General features: G+C 35.5%; 2 protein-coding genes across 2 annotated transcripts; one reads left to right on the top strand and one right to left on the bottom strand.

Moving 5' to 3' along the window:
* The first annotated feature begins 1,385 nt into the window (after positions 1 to 1,385).
* Positions 1,386 to 5,908, top strand: LOC105970914 (proteasome subunit beta type-6). Its single transcript, XM_012995733.2, has 8 exons — positions 1,386 to 1,809; positions 1,911 to 1,987; positions 2,762 to 2,817; positions 3,614 to 3,686; positions 4,476 to 4,587; positions 5,164 to 5,237; positions 5,382 to 5,456; positions 5,615 to 5,908. The coding sequence occupies exons 1-8, from the start codon at positions 1,698 to 1,700 to the stop codon at positions 5,744 to 5,746; spliced, it is 711 nt and encodes a 236-aa protein (XP_012851187.1). The 5' UTR covers positions 1,386 to 1,697; the 3' UTR covers positions 5,747 to 5,908.
* A 56-nt stretch (positions 5,909 to 5,964) lies between these two features.
* Positions 5,965 to 12,572, bottom strand: LOC105970797 (auxin response factor 19-like). Its single transcript, XM_088824826.1, has 14 exons — positions 11,890 to 12,572; positions 11,550 to 11,662; positions 10,548 to 10,646; positions 10,398 to 10,454; positions 10,143 to 10,298; positions 9,975 to 10,059; positions 9,775 to 9,865; positions 9,456 to 9,620; positions 9,226 to 9,348; positions 9,062 to 9,137; positions 8,808 to 8,949; positions 6,892 to 8,708; positions 6,600 to 6,790; positions 5,965 to 6,498 (listed from the first exon to the last, which is right to left on the bottom strand). Exons 1-14 carry the CDS (start codon positions 11,951 to 11,953, stop codon positions 6,363 to 6,365), a joined length of 3,315 nt encoding a protein of 1,104 aa, XP_088680952.1. The 5' UTR covers positions 11,954 to 12,572; the 3' UTR covers positions 5,965 to 6,362.
* Between the last annotated feature and the right edge of the window lie 2,503 nt (positions 12,573 to 15,075).

Genomic DNA, 15,075 nt, shown 5'->3' with positions numbered 1-15,075 from the left:
ATTTGTTCGATTGTTAAAAATGATGAATTCATTTTGTGCAGCCGCTCGAAATGCAGTGGCTAAATTTCATTTTCGTGAAATAGCTTACGAAATTACACACAAATATTTATTGGATGAGTATACTAGCTCGAGTAATTTTTGTCCGGAATTAATAAGAAATAGGGTAAATTACAAACCCCTGAGATATGGTCAAATTACGACAAAACACATTTTATTTGGATAATTACATCTACTCCCCAACTACGAATCTTCTTACGCTTCCACCCTTATGGTGTCAAATTCAACATAATTATCTAGATTTCGTAGAATGTGGTCTAGTTTGTACTCGTTTTGTGTAAAAATATAGTTTCTGATGCACTAAAATCTGATATATACAAGTTAAAAAACACATCTCATTTCCAAAATGTGGAACTCGAATGGGATAAAATGGGTACAAAAATGATAATATTGCATATAATTTAGAAGATTCCACTAAATTTGAAACAGTAAAGATGGACATGTAAAAAAATTTACAGTTGAGGGATGGTTGTAATTACCCAAACAAGAGGGGAATTTTCGTAATTTGACCACACCTGGTTGTAATTTACTCTAAGAAATATTTTAATATCTATTCGAGGGTTCCTTCGACCCTACACCCGGTGATAAACACCGGGTGGGTCTTCTGCTGCCACGTGTTCTTTTTTTTTTTTTTTTTTTCTAAAACCCCTAAAGGTAAACCCTAGCGGAAATATATTATAAAATACAAAAAAGATACACAGTGGCAGCAGAAGACCCACCCGGTGTTTATCATCGGGTGTAGGGTGATATGTTTTATTATTTAATTTAATAGAATTAGTCAAATATAATTATTTTCTATGTGTGCGTAAATTATCATGCAAGCATTTTAGTTAGTGGGCTAATTAGTGGGGTAATTTGGTTAATTAATGAGTTAGTGGTGTGGTAGTTATTTGTGAGTATTATAAATACATGTGGTAATTGGCAAAGTAACGGGATATGCAAATTATTGAAATCAATATTCTCTTGTCTTTTATCTCCTCGATTCTTATTCTATCTTCTCTAATTCTTCTCCTAATTCTAATTATCTTAATTCATATCTCTCGATTTCTTCTTAATTCTCAAACTATGTTTTCTTGCTCAAATTACCACGTAACATAGGGTCGAACAAATCCTATTCGAGTGGGCGACTTTTCTTAAGTGTTCGAAAGTTTATATATTTTTCAAATATAATTTGACTACTACATTAAAAACTTTAAAAAAATTACTTAATTTTTCAAACTAATTAGTAAATTAATTTTTTTGACCGGATTTAATAAGTAAATTTTAACTCGATTCGAATATAATTCATATTTTTTCAAATATAATTTGTCTTCCAAAATACAATTTTCACAATATTTTTAGACGTACATAAAAAAAAAAAAAAAAAAGAAAAAAAAAAGATAAAAGGGTTACTCGAAACTTGAAAGGACCATTTTTCAGTGTTGAACTTTTAATGGGGTCCAATAAACAATTATTCAAAATTCAGGGGCCAATTTGTTTCCCCAACTCTTGCATACATAACCAGTGCTTCTTTTAAGCTTTAGCTGCACGAAACTTCCTTTTTATTATTTTCTGGTTCGTTTTTTGGCCCTAGTTTATTGGGGATTGAATTCTCTGCATTTTTGTTCAAGCTCAATCGATCAATCTCTACGCTAAGCATCATGGACTCGATTTCTAGCGATCTTAACGCTCCGCACTCAATGGGGACCACCATCATCGGCGTCACCTACAACGGCGGCGTTGTTCTGGGGGCCGATTCTCGCACCAGCACCGGTATTTTTAGTTTTGGCCGGAAATTATTTAGCTAATTTATTTCCGTTAAACTTCCGTTTTTCCTTTCTGTATCGAGATTTTGAAGCAAGTATATATTGTAGGAATGTATGTGGCGAATAGGGCTTCTGATAAGATCACTCAGTTGACTGATAATGTGTACATCTGCCGCTCTGGCTCGGTAAGAACTTTTTTTCCTTTCAATGTTTTGTTTCTGGCGGTGATAGGGTTTCGCCCCTCATGTTCATTGGGATGCTTTTCCCCTTGTTAGGGTTTTAGTTTCTTATTTTGCAGACTGTTTAGAATTTGATATATTTCTCTTGTTGATTTACTGAATTGAGTGTCTACTTTTTGAATTAGAAAATAATATTGAGGGAAAAAAGCTGGACAGATATTTTTAGTTAGAAAATTTTGAAATATCGTTGATGGTGGTCCGTGTTTAATTATGATTGATTTAATCTTTATGTTTTTCTCTCAAGTTTGATGTAAAATGTTCATGTGCTTAAGAGTACACGGGGAAGGGAACTTTAGGTAAGATTTTTGCTTGCTAGAAGTAACACCTACTCACTTAGTTTCATTCAGAAAATTTTCCAGGGACGGGGTCATACTTTAATCAGAGTTGCTTTATTTGCAGCTTTTGTGCATAGCTTAATGTTGTAATCGACTGTCCCTTGGTCCTGCCATAGCTTCTATTCTGCATGCTCTCGCTCCTACTTCCCTTGGATTTGTCCCTTTGGCGCTGAACTTGTTTTCTATTATTGGCATCGAAGCATTTTTAGTGCCTTTTTAATGGGTTGGACATTTTCTTTTATCAATTTGTGTGTTGTTGGTGAATAACCGTCCCAATTCCCCACATCAAATTTCCTGGTTTGGGTTTATAGTACACACTACATAGTATGATAAATTTCATGCATGATAAGTTGAATTACAAGTCCTGGCTTGTTTTTTGGACCAGGCAGCAGATTCCCAGATTGTTTCAGATTATGTTCGCTACTATCTCCATCAACACACGTAAGTCTCCATTAACTTGCTTTATTGTCTATATGCTGTTGTGCAATGTGATAAATCTGTACAAATCCTACATGTTTTCTTGTGTCTTTTGGTATATAGAGGAAAAACCACTTAATTAAATCCTGGAAAGACCACCTAATGAAAATGCTGGGTGAGATTTATACTTATTCCAGGCTGAGTTAAGAATTAAGATAAGAAGAAAAGGTTGGTGAGCAGTTTATGTATCAAGGGCATTGGAGAATGTATATGAGCAATTCGTTAGATTGTTTCTTTGATACAACATGACTTCATTATTTTGTTGAGCACTTTTGTTACTTAATGTCTGCTTATAAGGCTAAAGTTGAGTGTATAATTCTTCATTCTTGTGCTAGAAAAGGAATTTATTGCTTTATTATTTCCAGAACATTGCAATGTATATTACTCTAGAACTGACTAAAATCAAGCACTTTAGAGCTGTATGGAGCTAATAGATCCCAGTTTGACTCTGCTGCTCTTTATATACTCAGATCTGATATATGCTGTTTGATCCCCAACACCTAATTTTGTTTATTTAGAGTGTAAAGATATAAAAAGATGCAAATTTAAGAGAAGTTACTATAGTTTTTAAATTATCTGATTGAAATAGATGTGCTAATTTTATGGCTAATATATTATGTCCCTTCTAGTAATATACCAGAAGCTGATTTATTGGTAGATTGGGTTCAATAAATGGATTGCACCTCTCGTTGAGTTAGGGATTCTCAAAAGTGCTAAATGCTAATAGAATGTAACTCTTCTAATTTGCTCGGTGATTCAGGATTCAGCTTGGGCAGCCTTCGACTGTAAAAGTTGCTGCAAATCTTGTTAGATTAGTAGCTTACAACAACAAGGTTTGTTACTATTCTCTTATCTTCAAGTCACAAAATTATTGGTCTTAAAGACACATGTCGCGGAAGCCAGAAATTGTTGCGATCTATAGTTTACATAAGTTTTTATTTATCAATTATTACGTATTTTATTGGTAAGAATATAAATGTAAACCTTTCATCATACTCTTTAGAAAAGTTTTTGAAAATATACGTGCACGTCTCTTATTTGTCACTTTAAAGACAATATCCAATAAAATGTTTCTTGAAGAATTATGCTTACTTTTGATAAGCATATTATAAAAACTAATACTTCAGATTTCGTTCAGTTTGTCTTGCTCAATTATTTGTTCACATGCAAATATGCCATGCCAAAATAAACATTTGGTTAGATCACTGAGAATTAGATAAAATCTTAGTATGAGAATATAAATGAATTTGAATTATGTTGGTTACTGAAGTATCAGAAGAACACTAAGAAAGATCAGTTAAAGTTTCTTAACGAACCCATTATTCCTTCGGTTTTAGTCCATTCAAAATTCAGTAACATTCTTCCAATTGGAATAGAAATATATCTGAAATATGTTGGTTAATCTAGTACTATTAGAGCAGAAGGAAGTAATTGATATTATATTTGATGAAAGTGATACTAAGGAGCTGTTCTTAATCATATAAATGTGAAATACGTCAGGTAATATAGTACTACAAGAGCAGAAGGAAGATGAAAGTGGAATAGTGTTGTAACAGTTTTTGAGAGATAGCTTTATATTTTATGTTTTGCTTTATAGTCATGTTAATATATTTATTTGGCAGAACATGTTGCAAACTGGCATGATTGTTGGTGGATGGGATCAGTATGAGGGAGGTAAAATTTATGGCATACCTCTTGGAGGAACTGTCTTGGAGCTGCCTTTCACTATTGGAGGTATGCTTTTCTCGTTTGTTACTTTTATGTACCTAATATGACTTTTCAGATATCTCAGGGATTCCTGGATGTTTGCTTTCCTTGTTGAATTGGTAACAGTCTAATTTAAGCTAGGTTAAGTCCGTGAAGAATCTGATTCTGCAATGTTGTAACATAAATGCTAATCATTTGCTAGTATTATACACAGTATGATTAGAAAATTAGGATAGTAAGAAACTAGAGTAGTTATCACTCTGAACCTTATACCAAAGCTGAGTAGGTCGTTGAATTGTTTTTTTACTAAGGAGCTAATCCATTTACGAAGGAGTTTTTATGATTAATGAAGGTGTGAAACCTATTTATGTAATATCTGGATTAATTATTCTTGAACCAAGAGTTTGTTGTGTTCCTATCTAGACTTTCTTCAAGATCCCTTTTAATCAGCATTCCTCGTTCTACGGTTCAACGTTTATAAGATGCAACTTTTCCCTTTCAACTGCCGAATTATCAATTATTGAATCATTGTTTGCGGCTGCCAATTATGTGGCAAGTCTGACGGATTTGGACATTGGATGACATTTATTTCTTGTATCTCAGGGTCTGGCTCGTCATATTTATATGGTTTCTTCGACCAAGTATGGAAGGAAGGGATGACCCAAGAAGAAGCTGAGGTGTGTATTGTGTCTCAAATCACCAATATATGTTAAAAAAGTGATAATGGAAATTCACAAGTGATTTGCATACTGGTTTGTATAGCTCTATCTGTATCGAAAATATTGCTTAATTTTGAATTTTATTTGGACCTTATTCTGCAGAAATTAGTTGTGAAAGCAGTCTCTCTTGCCATTGCTCGAGATGGTGCCAGTGGCGGTGTTGTTCGAACTGTGACTGTGAGTTCCTTTCTTGTGATGAATAAGCTTCCTTCTTAAGCTGGAGAATTAAAATTTTAAGCTCGATTATTTATATATTAGGGTGCTCGTACTTTAGTAGAGTCCCTATTTCATTGTATTTGCAGAAATGTGACGATTTTAGAAAATGATTGTTGCAGATCAACAAAGATGGTGCGAGTAGGAAATTTTACCCGGGAGATACCCTACCTTTATGGCATGAAGAGATGGAAGCACATGATTCGCTGCTCGATATTTTGTCAGCTGCCGCTCCTGAACCAATGGTCACTTAAATCAAAAGGGAGTGTCATATTTTCACTACTGGATTTATTAGTCTTACTCTTTGCTTCTCCCTGTATTGGCCTTCACTGTGTTATCATTCTCCTTATTTTCCCTAGTTGAATCGAACTTTGACTTTCGAGTTTGACTTTTTTTTTAGTGGTTTAATTACAAAATTACTGCTCTTCTTCCAATGTTCACTAAATTACTCAATCCATATAAAAAAATTAAATTAAATACTAAAAATTTATATTAAAAGATGAACCGTAACATCTAAATGCATATACAATTTGGAACCTATATATCAATAATACAGACTACAAGCTTTATAACGATGGAGAAATGTAGGGAAAACAATGCCAGTTAGGAATGATCCGAAAGATCATCTCAACAAGCAAATACATCCCATCCCGTAAGATCTGATCTATTTCTAGACTCTATTGCGGTATCGCCTTCTTCCCTTTTCCTAATAATACACAGCTCCTATGCCTGAGAAAAAACCACCAGCACTTTCGACTTGTTCTTGGGCATTGAGGTCATAATGCCAACGTAAGCCATTAAGAGTCGAGGGATGCCACGTTTTTAGTGAGTGGTAACTGGCAATGTAAGCTTTCGGTGAGTTTTTTTCAACTAATTCACACCATTATCGGAGCTACTGCAATCCTGGTTCTGAAGCACGTTGTTTCCAAAATCTCCATCCAAGCTCATTTGCTGGACCTCTTGTGGAGATAGAATCTTTATGCAACGCACACAGTTCACGAATTCCCTGTAAAACATGTGGAAATTGTTAGTGTTGAATTAGAATGGCTCTAATTTCTGGAAGACAATTAAAAAAAAGACACATAGTGAAGGTGTGAAAACACATACTCCCACGGATCATCGCCAACTAGCAAGACGTCATTCTCATGATCCACATAGACGAGCTTCCATCCTATTCTCTGTCTGTCCTCGAGCTGTCCCTCTATACCGAATCTCCGAGCCAAGTCTTGTTTAAGTTCATCATAACCTGAGTAACGAGCAATGTCGATCGACCTTCCAACAGCTCCCCTTTTGTAGACCTTCAAGAATTAATCCACTCACCAAGTTAGCCTATGATTACCTTTAGTATAAGTTATAGATGACTAGAACTTACATACATTAGAAAGAAAAAAAAAACAACCTTTGTGTACGTTCGCAATCTAGGTATCTGCGGTGGGACCCATGCACCCCTATTCATGAAGCTGCCGTCATTCATCGTGGAAGTATCGATGGAATTGAAGGCCATATCCGGAACTCCAAACGACTGCGAAACCATTGAAGACGAGAGCTCCGGTTGAGCTTCCTTGGGGCTTTCGTAGCTGGAAAGCAAACCGGGCCCTCCAGCGGGCCCCACCATGTTTTTCGTGATCAATGTTTCGGGGATCATTGGAATCCCCAACTGATTGTTGCTGTCCATGATGTTGGCTCCGAAGGGCATGTTGCTCCTCGCATCGCCACATTGTACTTCCCCATCATTGCTTGCATCTCTGAACAAAATCGACTGAGAATTGAAAGACATTGAATTATTGTTGTTGCTTGGAGGTATTTGGACATCGTTCTGAGAAAGAACCGATGTCGCAGAAGATGAGCTGTCCAGATAATCCATGTGGGGCCCGGTTGTATTATTGTTCATGTACGTTGGTGATGGAAAAAACCCTTGGTTCTGGTTCTTGGATATGTTCAACGAGGGCTTAACATCAGCTTTTTGCTGTAATAACTCTTTAACTATGTTATTACCACTACAAGGCATAATAGTTTCTAAGCCACTTGGATTTACTAACAAAGGGGCAGAAGAGCGATGAGTAATCTCACTACGGTGATTTCTGCTGTTCATCATCACTGTCTGGACAGCGTTCGAACAGTTGTTTGTGGATGGTGAGGTCGAACAAGACGGAACATCATCGGTGACGGCAGAGTGGACCCCACCACCAGCTGTAAAATGTCCAGGCAATTCTGACTGAAATTTCGGCTGCTGCTGCTGCTGCTGAGGTGGCGGGGCGAACCGAAGATTGGTTTGTTGGCTATTGTTGCTCTGACTCATCACCATCTGCTGAAGGCTAATAACACGGGATTGTGGGACCATACTTGACGATGTTGCTGCTTGAGATGAATCCAATGTTTGGCTTGTTGTTGATACAGACCTACTGGAGAAATTATTCGGTCCCACGTCTAAAAGCTGCTGCTTTTGGTGGTGATCTTGGAATTGCATCACTTGTGAAGGCTGTGCTAAGAGTGATTGCTGTTGTTGTTGCTGTTGTTGTTGTTGTTGTTGATGAAGCTTCTGAAGAAATTGAATCTGCATTTGGTTATTATCCGATGCGTGCAGTAACTGTTGGTTAACGTGGTCCAACGGCTGGGAATGCATTGGATTTTGCTGTTGGGAGTTGCTCATAATCTGCTGCTGATGTGGCAGACTTTGTGAGAGATTTCTTTGGAATTGATGGTTAAGAAGGGATTGTTGCTGATGTGGCACTCCGGTCTGAGTTTGAACATGATTCTGTGAAGGCAACATCATCTGGGACTGAACTTGGCTTGTTGTAGGTAACATTTGACTGATCGAATTCTGTCTTGGCTGAGTACCATCTGTCAGCTGCTGATGTGGCTGTGGCTGTGGCTGCGGCTGTACAATCGAGCTTAACGGGTCAAGATTTTGTCCGGGTAGGGTCGGTCTCTGGGCGTTGAACTGTTGAGGAATTTGGGTTGCGGGCAATAATCCCATTTGACCCGCACCGCCAAAGTTTTGAAGAACAGAACCGGGCAATGATGAACTCATATTCATATAGCTCGGTTGTTGCTGCTGTTGCATTGAGTTAGCTAGAGAAGGGTTTTGCTGCATGTTCATCCACTGTACTAAGCTGAGGCCTGGCAAAGCTGCTTGCGGATCTTTTACACCGAAATCATCTCCAATCCACGGCGTTGTTCTCCTGAATAAGTTGTCCAAATCAGAAGACTCATCATCTGCAAAAAGAGGAAACACCTATCTTATTACCATGCACTAGTCTTATCTTATGTTGTAGTATAATCTATGGTCCTATGTATATTTATTATTATATATACCTGGCATTCCAGGTTGCCTTGGGCGTTTAGAACGGAAGAAAGGAGGGGTGGGGCAGATGAAAAACGGAGCGGTTACAGGTTCTATCTCCCAAATCGAGACACGGTTACGCCTTTCGCCTGCAGTTGACTCATCCCAGCCAACCTGTTTACATGATGTGAAATGAGGATCCAATTTATATATTTTCTCCTATAATATAATGGAGGGTATTTTTCATTTAAAAAAAAAAAAAAACGAGCGTGTTTCTTGAAGTTACCTGTAAGTTGCGCCACTGAGAGTTCTTCCATCTGACTGAGTCTAGGTCACTGATTCCAGTTATTGTACCCATATATCTGCAATGCATGGTACTTTAGTGCAAGAACATCAAGGTAGGTATCTCAAAAACAAATATATAGTATAGACTGTGTCTGAAAACTTTACCTTCTTGTCCCTGATTCTTCGGTTTCAAACATCATGCGGAAACGCATGCCGAGAGATATTTGGTTACTGCAAACTGCTTTATAATACTTGGCCAAAGGGATGACAAATTCCGATGGACTAGCCCTGCGCAAAAAAAATCGAAACTTATATAAGAGAACACAGAAGCAAAGTGGAAGCGAACAGATAACAGGTTTATTTAAGAGATAATAGATTAAAGATGAGACAATAACCTAGGATTGTAAAACACGGTAAATGGGCTATTATTTGCAGCCGCATGGGCAGCTGCAGCTAGAACTCCAATATGCATGCTATCGCTCGACAAAACAGAAGATGATAAATTCGTCGGTTGTCTATTTGCCCGTCTTATACCCAACAGAAGCTGCTGCTTTTCATCCCTGTTTTGCAAGAATTATTATTAAATACTTCTGACAACATTTAACTATATCCATTAATTACGATATACATATGTATATATCGTAATTAATCGACAAGCAATTAAATCCCTCGTGAAGGGAAAAATAAAAACTTCCATCATCATTACGGCATTACCTAATAAATAAGACCGAATCACCTGCAAACAACCTCTTCCCACTGACAAACAGGCTCCAACCAGTTGTAAGCAAGTGGCGCTTCGGTTGTCCTAAATAATTGCAGCCATTCAGTGTTGAGCATCGTATAAAAAAAACCAACAATATATATATATATATATATATATATATATACACACACACACACATATATGTAGTTACCCCGATAAATATGACGAAATGTCCATGCATTATCATGCAGATCTCGGGCCATGAGTTCTTGAGCAGGTGGTTGCATAGTGAAGTCCTGAAAAGAAACGGTTAATCTCATAAATTAAGATACGGAAATAATAAATTTATCGAGTCGAAATATTCCATTTTACTACTAACCAGAGAAGGGAAAATCTTTTCTGCAGCACGACGAGGCACAGAAAATCCCCCGTGAGTGCTAGTGTCACTTGCAGTCAATGTTTTACAGAAAAACTCTATTTGTGGTTTATTTACTTTCATCGATAAATCCGACCTCAATAAAGCATCCTTGTCAAACTGCAAATTGATGATACGGGATCATTTATTTATTGTAAAGAAATAAAAAATGAAGCAAATACTTTCGTGCAATTTATCTTGCAATATGGTCTAACTCACCGAAGGAACTGGTTGGAGCGTCATCTGAGCATATACTTCGTCGGTTTCTGGATCAGCCTAATAGATATCAAAAAATATTATTACAATGAATATATTCACATTCTTAACATGTAGTAAAACGGAAGCTGTTGGTTTGAACAGAGCAATTACATGCAAAGTGACATTGTGAAGGAGGCACAGTAGTTTCGATGGAAGATTTGGATAATTTGGTATTTGAGCATCTACATCCTTTTTCATGGATGCCGCCACCTGCAAATCGAGTATTAGCACAAAAAGAGAAAAGAATCGACACAAGTTATATCAAACAACAAAATTTGAATGCACTAGGATACACTGAATAAAGACTCGTTTTTCTTATTACACGGCCAAAATCTCGTACGATCTAAAACAAGACTGAGAAAAGACGCGACGCTTTTTTCATCATTACACGTGCTCATAATTAAATATAGAACCACCTTAATTCAACTACAGTTAAAACTTCAATTTCCGGATATATTGCAATTACTCCAACATAAAGATGTACAATTAATACTGCCGACATCCCATTTTTCGTGAATTAATTTGCATTCGACAAAGAAGTGTTGAATGAGTTATATATATATATATATATATATATATATATATATATATATATATTATTTTTCTTTTTTTTTGATGGTATAAGGTCAAGTAGAAATACCAGAAAAAGGGAAAAGAGCAAAAGGAAAAATCCCCATCCACCAACCCAATCAACAACTGCGCACGTTAGCATGGACCACTAAGTATTTTCTCAATTTTTTTTTTAATTTTTTACTGACTTTATAAAATTTAAAACTAACCAAAGTTTTAAATCTCATATCTCGTAATATACAATCCAATTTAATAATACTAAATAATATACACCAGCTCACATTATCAACCATATATATATATATATAAAATAATAATAATTCATAAGCATTTATTAATGTTAAATAAAATTATTAATAATGATGACAATCATGGAATCCTTGCATGTGATCAAATTATGCTGCAAGTCAGCCACTACTGACACACCCCTCCTGGTGGGTAGGGTTTGATAGAGTAAGCGCCGCGCACGGTAGCCGCGCACGTTAGCAACTTTCACTAACCAGTAAATGAAGATTGGAAGAAGAAGAGAGATAAAAACAAAACCTGTTCGCTGTGGCCCTGAGGGAAATAGACGACGTGGGTCCCAGCCGCCGGTAGGTTTACCAGAGGACCGGCGCACGCTTGCCATAGCTCGCCGTTTATACTCTTCTTCTCAACTGCCATTCGGATTTATATATATACACACACATTAGGTGGGATAAATCAATTTTATTGGGATTAGAGAACCAAAATAAATCCCTAAAAATTGGGATTCGACGATGTTTACAATGGTGCAGTTCTAATACAGACAAATTATTTACTTTGTTCTGTGTATATGTTGTGAAGATGTGTGTTAGCATATATAAATCTGTAGGCCAGCGGTGGTGGGGTAAAAGAGACGGACCTTCAGCGGCGTTGGCCGCGGCGTTAGACTGCTGAGCTCCGGCGCCGGCGGTCGGCGTCTTCATGTCTTCTACTTATACACCGTGCAGCCTTCCAGGACTAATTTTTCAAGCTAATTTCTCACCGGAGTCCCATACGTCCGGCGAATAATCAGGCGGAGAATCGCCCCATCGACGATCAAAATCAAGCACCTGAGCTGATTAAAACAGACGATTTCTGGGAAAATGGAAACTGTAAATTAGGGTTGGTTGTTCCAGTGGTAGGAATTTGATGAGTTCTAAATTGGGGGATTCGCGGCGCCGGAGAGAATATTATCCGGCGAAAAGAAAGGGGGTAGAGAGAGAAAGTTGTAATTTAGAAAGGGACCGGAGGTTTTGAAAAAAGAAAAAAAGGGGGATTGTTGAAGATAGCGCAGACCAAACGCTTTGCTCTCCTCTTTTCCACGTACTACACCGTCCAGACACGCTTTCTCTCTCTACTCTCTCTCTCTCTCTCTCTCTACATGTAATGGAGAAATGGTTGTGTGCATTGTTTGTATGTATGTATGTATGTAATGTTCCCATCTCTCTTCTTTCTCTCTCTTCAAGAATATTATTATTATTATATGCTGCTGCCTCTCTCTCTCTCTCTCTCTAGGAATCTGACTATGCTTCACAACGTTGACCGTTGAGGTTAAATAAGTAAATTTACAAACACTGTTATTACCTTTTTTTCTTATATGCGTAAGTATGCATATAACAGCCCGCATGGGTGTAGCTCAACTGGTTCCGGTCCGAAGGTGGTAAGTTGGTGCAAGGTCCTAGGATCGAGGGTGCAAGTATGCATATAACATAAAGTTCAAAATAATATGGAAAAATATATTATTTATTTTAATTAAATAATAAATGAAATATGGAAATTGGGAAAAAAAGGCATGGACCATTAATGCAGCAACAAACTCTTGAGCATTGACCATCCATTGACCTATCATCGTCCTTCCTTTATCTGACCATACTACCCTAATTTAATTTGGACAATGACCAGCGATTAAGACCATGTTTGGTCCAATTTCTTTCTCAGTGTGTGTGTGTGTGACACTCTTTTTACAAATAAAATTAGATAATAATTGAAAATGTTCAATATTTCTATAGTATTATTATATATATGTGATATATAAGTTCAGGCAGTATATCCGAATTAATTAATTCGACTATAGAACCAAAAAAAAAAAAAAAGGAATGAATAATGGTTTTAATAAAGAGAATGTTGATAGCAGTTGGGGTACGTGGTCCAGGTTCCATGTAGATCAAACCCTAAGATTGAGAGATGACAAGTATCTTTCTTTGAATCCATGTTCTTGCAACATTTAATTTTATATGTTTTATTATTTTATATATATGGTCCTAATTAAATGATTATCTAATAATTCTTCTTTATTTATTTTATTTTATTTCATAAATGCGATTATTTTCTTTCTTTATTTGTCTGCAAAGATAAAACTAAAACATATATGATTTCTTTCGCATATTTATTTTTTACCCATAAGGATTCGTGCAATATTAGTTTATTCTATTAAAAAATAATATTTTTTTTCTTAAATTAAGTCGAACACTTTTATTCAAGTAAACTACCTATAAAAATTAAATAAAATTAAATACAATGGAATTTTGTTTGGATTTACTTTAATGCGTGGGGTTAGTGGTGTTGAAACGGGCTATCCGGCCCACCCACGGCTCGTCGAAGGCCCGTCTTACCCAAATTGTGGTCTAGTCCACCCGTATAGCTTATTTTTAATATTTTTTGTATAATATTAATTTTAGAAATTTTATCCAACAAATTGTAGTGATAGTTATCCACATAGATGACACAAATTAGAATTTACATCCAAAATATCAACTAAAATTAGAATGGAGAGGCTTTGAAGGACTATAAAAGCTTGAAGATAAAGTTGAGATATTAAAAGGGTGTTTGACTAAACTTATAAGTTGTTAAAAAGCTTATAAGACATTTAGAATTTATAAGTTCTTGTACAGTATATGGTAATTTTTTTCAAAATAATCTTAAAAGTTCAAAAAACTAGCTGCTGGAGAAAGCAAGCAAATAAGTTTTTTTAACAAATTCACTAAATTATTCGATTGGTGTATTTTTATACTGTAATTAGTGAAAATATTTGAAAGAAATCTTTGACAGAAAATATAATTTTCAAATAATTTGATACATAAATGGTTGAATGATATTTTTTTTTTCTTTTTTGTTTTTCTGTAAAATATTTTTTTTGTGAAAAAATAATAATTTAATATGTTGACGATAAAAAAAATTGATTTGACATTTGACATCCTAAAAAATACCACTAAAAATATTAAATTACATTCATTACATTTAAAAATTCATTCAGGATGCATTGTGCATGATTTATTATGTTTTGAGGGTGCAAATAGCTATAAATAAATTTCAAGGGTGCAAAGTGGAATTAAGCCAAACTAATATGAGGAATTTCCCAAATTCTACAATCTACGCTGTTGAGTTGACCACGTGTGAACGCTTCAATGATGGATTTAATAAACGAGCTTGATTAATGTATCATATGCTACTTTCCCAAAGGAATCGAATCTTGGCCGTACGTCAAGCACTTTATATATAGGAGTTTTCAATTATACTACTTCAATTGCATTTTAATGCTTGTCATAAAATCTTATAATTGTGTACATATATGTTACCGTAATTCGTAGGGTTGAACGAGTCGAACTCCGTCTATTTGTACTCTATCTCGAGCTTGACGAGTTGGCATTTTCTGACTTGAGCTTGAACTCGCATGTGCTTCGGTGAGCTCGAGCTCGGCTCGAACTTTAAAAATAATTAGTTCATTAATAAAATAATTTTATTTTTGTAATAATGATTATTTATTATTATTTTATTGTATAATATTTATAATATATATATATATATATATATATATATATATATATATATATATATATATATATATATATATATATATATATATATATATATATATATATATATATATATATATATATATATGAATATATAGTAGTAAATTGTTGGTTTTATCCTCTATATCGGATTTGAGATAAATATGAATATTGTCAACTGAACATTTTATCTACTATTTACTCAATAATCGAACGTGGCCTTAATAAAAGTCGATCTCTAATCACTAATTTGTTTGTGCGACTTTGTACTGAAA

The sequence above is a fragment of the Erythranthe guttata genome, chromosome 10, assembly GCF_056151865.1.
Source record: "Erythranthe guttata isolate IM_541 chromosome 10, IM_541, whole genome shotgun sequence".
NCBI lineage: Eukaryota > Viridiplantae > Streptophyta > Magnoliopsida > Lamiales > Phrymaceae > Erythranthe > Erythranthe guttata.
Note: the sequence above shows the minus strand (reverse complement) of the source record. Positions and strands in the feature narration are given on the sequence as shown.